Source organism: Poecilia latipinna, unplaced genomic scaffold, assembly GCF_001443285.1.
Source record: "Poecilia latipinna isolate Pla-1442-1.1 unplaced genomic scaffold, P_latipinna-1.0 Scaffold7, whole genome shotgun sequence".
Classification (NCBI taxonomy): domain Eukaryota; kingdom Metazoa; phylum Chordata; class Actinopteri; order Cyprinodontiformes; family Poeciliidae; genus Poecilia; species Poecilia latipinna.
In genome coordinates this window covers 674,283-679,662 of record NW_015112623.1, presented here as the reverse complement: position 1 = coordinate 679,662, position 5,380 = coordinate 674,283, and the positions used below count along the sequence as shown (strand labels likewise).

General features: G+C 39.1%; 1 protein-coding gene across 3 annotated transcripts in view; it reads left to right on the top strand.

Annotated features, from left to right (window-relative positions):
* The first annotated feature begins 1,160 nt into the window (after window positions 1-1,160).
* The window catches only part of tbc1d23 (TBC1 domain family, member 23), a 17,266-nt gene continuing 13,046 nt past the window's right edge, over window positions 1,161-5,380 (top strand). For 2 of the 3 annotated variants that reach the window (XM_015023765.1, XM_015023620.1), the window contains exons 1-7: window positions 1,161-1,267; window positions 2,082-2,193; window positions 3,308-3,413; window positions 4,503-4,707; window positions 4,790-4,913; window positions 5,000-5,124; window positions 5,202-5,248. In XM_015023765.1, the coding sequence (XP_014879251.1) occupies window positions 1,233-1,267; window positions 2,082-2,193; window positions 3,308-3,413; window positions 4,503-4,707; window positions 4,790-4,913; window positions 5,000-5,124; window positions 5,202-5,248 (754 nt within the window). In that variant the 5' untranslated portion in view covers window positions 1,161-1,232. Of the gene's footprint in view, window positions 1,324-2,081; window positions 2,194-3,307; window positions 3,414-4,502; window positions 4,708-4,789; window positions 4,914-4,999; window positions 5,125-5,201; window positions 5,249-5,380 lie in introns of all 3 variants that reach the window. The other variant, XM_015023686.1, reaches the window with a different exon arrangement.

Here is a 5,380-nt window from a genome sequence, read left to right as displayed (position 1 = left end):
TTATAGTGGAAATTTGTTTTTGTGTTGTTTTTGCTATGGGGGTTTTTTTTTTTGGGGGGGGGGGGGGTTGTGTGTTTTTTTTAATATTGGTCACCTATTCCTATTTTGACTTGGTAACATTGTTTTATCCCTTGCACTGTCTTGTTGCCCAAATCTAAAAGTGGTTTCAGTGGTCAGACTAGCATATCTAGCAACCAAAAAAATATTTGGGACACCACTGACTTGGAGATATGTAAACGTCCACAACACGAGACGGATATTGACTTCTTAAACAGAAGTCAAGAAACCTGGAAGTTTCTTTTACACAGCAAATAAAAATAGTTTTATTTGTATTCATTGTGTGTTTAAACTTTGGCACTCAGAACACTGCAACCAGTTATCAGGTGAGGAAGCGGCTGACTGCAGAGTTAACCTAAGCAGATACACGGACAAATGTAAAAAACTAATACATAAACTGATATTTGCTTAGTAATTAGTTGGTCTAACTTCTCAGGTGCTTGTGTTACTTTCTAAACAGCAAAAGTTTGTCTTTTTTTTAGCTTTTTTTTTTTTTAGTTCAAAACTGAAGATTTATCTTCAATAGTATAAACATGTCTCATATTATGGAAGTTTACATATCTCCAAGTCAGTGGTGTCCAAAATATTTTTTTTGTTGCCAAATATTGGTGGTCCTATTTAAAAGAGACAGCAAACGGCATGATTAAAGAATGAATATGTGATGTTGTTCCTCATATGTTCCATTTTAACATTTCAATGTCAGTAAAAAAAATTGTGCCATCAACAAAAAAAGTTTCCATCTGTATCTGTGGCGGGACGGGGGCGTCTTACAATACCTTTGATTTGCAGTATTACCGTTGAATTTCTGAATTTATTTGCCGTTTTAGAATTGCAGCCTAGGCCTCACAAAATCAGCCCGACGGCCACAAATGGGCCACGAGCCGTATCTTGAACAACCCTCAAATCATTCAGTACTGCTGCGCTTGTCCCGTTATAGCAAACCAAACAACAAAAAAGAGGTGTAGCCTATATTGTATCCAAAAACAACAGAGATAACCACGTTCCTTTTGCCGCTACGGAGTTAAAGTTGTTGATAATGTGAGTATCCGGTTTTTACTCAAGTTTCTGTTGAACTCGTTGAGCTCTCCGGGTAATCTCAGCTGCTCATTAGCGACAGCTGTGCGTGACGTCTGCGCCGTGGTGACGAGACGTGACGTGTCTCTGTCAACAGAACAATGGCGGATACCGTGGAGGAAGCTCAGGGCAGCTGGTGAGTCGATTTGTTGTTTAGATGTTTGGAGAATATTTGTCGGTCGTCAGGAAGCGGTGAGGGATTCATTTGTTTAGTTTCCACTGTGAATTAATTAAAAATGATTTTGTGTCGCCGCTCACCCGACGGTAAATGGTAAATCTGAATCCAGTTCAGTGGCCGCAGCTAGCCTGCTAATATAATAACAATTAGCCAAGTTACTTACCAGAACAGCAAAGATTGAAAAACTGTGCACAAAAATGAAGTGTTTCTTTAGAAAAACCTGTCTGCGGTTAATGTTAAAATCATTTTAGGTCTGTCATAGATATATATGGTTCAGTGCATGTACTGGTTAGCCAGCATGCTAGTAATAAGCCCCATTTCCTTAAATCCAATATTTCCAACCTCACTATCTTTATTCTCATTTGAAATATTTAAACTACATGGTGTGATGTTAAATTATGTTACTGTAAATTAGCCTATATAGACTGCTATTGAAGATTTCCTAACAACTGTCATCCACTGGTGTAAATAGTTTTGTTTTTGTATTGATCAATTACTAAAACTGTCTACTATCAGCATTTGATTCACATTCAGCTCAGAAATTAAAAAAGCAATAGCTGCCATAGAAGAATAACAGTTTACCGAGGTTATAAAGAGGAAAAGCTTCGACTCTTTCCACACCTGATGCTAGCAATGTACAAGTGTTTAGGACTGGATTCTGTAAGAATATCTTAAGTTTGTTTTTAGCTGTAGAACTTCACAAGGGTTTTATATAATCCATTTTGTTGTTTTTTTTGTTTGTTTTTTTAAACTGTGTGACATTGCCCCCCAGGGACCAGGATTTAGCTGAGGCTCTGGACTCTGGTGGGTCAGACAGTGAGATGGAGAGGGGCATCACGCAGATCCAAGAGCATTCAGTTGAACACAGAGCCAAAATGTGGAAGGTAAAGAGAAGAGTCCGTCTTTTATGTCTAAGATGCCTCATGTGCTGTACTTCAAAAGTATTGCCTTAAAAATAATGCAGTATTAAGGCTAAAGGGAGGTTAGAGTAAATACAAGTCTGACTCTTACCGCTGTATCCATACACCTAAATCATTACATCGCCAAATATTTTTGTGATTTATACAGATTTTTCACATTTACAAGGGCACACAAAACCAAATGTGACAAAGGCCTTAGAATCTGTTTATGCCTTTTTCACTGAGTTTTTACTGCTATGTCCACAAATCTGCTCAGTGATGTAAAATCCTGCAGTCATTGCAAAATAGACAACAAGGAGTTCTTGTGCACAACATTTTAAATCTATATCGCCGCTTTCTAGGCCACAGACGAGCATTTCATGTTCAATTGATGTCACTTATACGCCTCTTTCTGACACACCTCCAGTCTGTTATTTGTAAAACAGCATTCCTAACATACTTGTTATTGTGTTTGGTATGCGAGTGATTACTGAAAGACGAGTGGTTTCAGTTTTGCCTTTTGAAAGTTTAGTTTACTACTTAATAAGTCAAAGAAGAAAAAAACTCAATAATGTTAAATAAACCTTAAACTTTTAATTAAAGCCAAAATGCATTCTAAAACATGTGTATTATTTATTACATTGAATGGTCCGGTCCCTATAATCTTTATAGTAAAGCAGAGAGGTAACTGTTGGCCTTTATTTACGCACCGGGAGAGGCAGGTCTCAGTGGCGGCGGCTTGGAACCGTTTCATAACTGCTTGCTTCTTTGTTTCCCTTTTGTTTCACCTATAGCCATTTAATCGATATAGTTCTGCAGAACTTGTGTGAGATATCTGTAGGATTATCCACAGAAGTCCAATAGTGTTTGATATAGATATCATAATTGTCTGTAAACAGAGTGCTGGTTATAATTTTGCAGAGAAGCACCAACAACTGAGAAAATCTTAAAAATTTTGGGAGGAAGTTTCTAAAGTTTAATTTGAAGAATACAAGATAAAATATAAAGAACTTATATGAAATTTGTTTCTGTCTTTGCTTCGTGCTACATTCAACTGATTGGCTGATTTCTTCACATTTAATCTGCTTTGTGTCAACAGATTGCTCTGAACGTCTCCGGAAAAGGAGACAGCCTGTCCCCGTGGGACGGTGTGCTTGATTTACCAGAACAGACGCTCATTCACAACCGCAGTCAGCAGCTGATTGGTGAGTCAATTCACATGAACATCGCAACAATCCTTATCTATAAGTAAAAAATAAATAAGTAACAAAGACAACAAGAAACTTCTCAGCAGATAAACATTTACAACATTCTGGGTTCTGATCATATTCAGATTAATATGACAAATGCAGAAAAAAAAACAAATCTAAAATGTGAAAATATTGTTTAGACTTTTAAATGGAATATAAAAACAGATCAAATGTTTCAATGGACGCACCGATCTACTTTTTCACTTCCAATACTGGTACGGATATGAGTATCGGCCGATACTGACCTGATACTGAAAAACAACTGAACTGACTTAAAATGCTTCTTTTTTTTAAACACGGACATAAATATAGTGAATTGCAAACGTATTTCATAACTCTGCACCAGTACAGCACACTTAAATGACAAGCTTGGTCAAATATGTAAAAACAACTTTTAATTTGTTACGTCAGTGCAGCCAGCAGTAGAACAGCCAATGTAAAAATAAATCATAAATAAACTCACAGAAATAGTTTCACTACCTTCATCAAACACACAAAAATGGCAACAAACCTTCTTTCAAATGGTTCAGAAAGTGCAACTAGGAGTTCTAAATATGAAGTTAAATAAATAAGAAAGGATGATGTCGATCAGAGCACACAACATAGAATTAGACTGAATAGATCTGCCCTCATGGATTGGTCACATTGTTACTGATGCCCAGTCTAGATTTTCTTATTCAATATCCTCACCGATACAGATATTGATATCGGATCGGTGCACCGCTAACATTTTCTGCTTAGTGCAAGACGTCTGAAGGCTGTTCTTGAACGATGTGTCATTATTACCTTAGAGTACAAGCTGAGGAGTCACCTGGCTGCTGTTTTATTCTGAGTTCATAGAGTTAAATTTCTTCCGTGAGTCTCGCATCCTGACATCCGCCGAATCTGGCGAGGCTCAGAATAGAATCTCTTCTAAAAACGGATCAAAATAAAACCAGACAGAGATTGTTCTCCTGGGACGTTGTTTTTGACTTTACGACGGCTTGTCGGGGAAGATGTTAATCAGGCTTATGAGTGACCGCCCTCCTTCCTTGCCATGTTCAGACCACCTGGGAGTTTCAGAGGAGGAGGGGAGTGAGATGGTGTCCGACGTGGAGTCGGTCATCACGTTCTACTGCAAATCTCGCAACATCACCTTCACCTCCGAGCTCAGCTTGCCTCACCTGCTCAAGCCGCTGCTGGGGCTGAAGTTGCCCCGCAGCGACCTCTACAACTGTTTCTACGCCATCATGAACAAATACATCCCCAGGTAGAGCTTCCCCGCCATCCCTCCGTCGTCACGTCGTCACTCGCCAGCAGGCTTTAACATCAGCCGGGCGCTTTCGTTTCAGGGAGTGCGTCCCGAAAGGACGACCCTTCCACCTTTACAGACTGTTGCTGCAGTACCATGAGCCAGAGCTGTGCTCCTTCCTAGACACCAAAAAGATCACACCCGACTCCTACGCCATCAACTGGGTAAGTCCAGACTTTCTGACAGTCGGGTTGAATCGATGCTTTTTCTCTCCGTAGCGTTGACTGAAGTGTGTTTTTCTTTTTTTTAGCTGGGGAGTTTGTTTTCCAGTCACTGCAGGCCCGAAGTTACTCAGGCCCTGTGGGACTCGTACCTCCAGCAGGCAGATCCTTTCCTCATCTTCTTCCTCATGCTAATCATCCTCGTCAATGCCAAGTGCGTATCCGTTAGCGGGAGCCGTGGGATCGTCGACACTGGTTGTTTTTGTTCTGATTATGTTTATTCACCCTCAGAGAAACCATCCTCACAGAAGAAGCAGAGAGCAAAGAGGACATCATCAGTCAGTTTGTTTTACCTGTAGTTACACTGCAAAAACACAACTTCTAATATTTCTGGTCTAATTTCTAGTGTCAAACATATCAGAATAGGATTATATATATATATATATATATATATATATATATATATATAA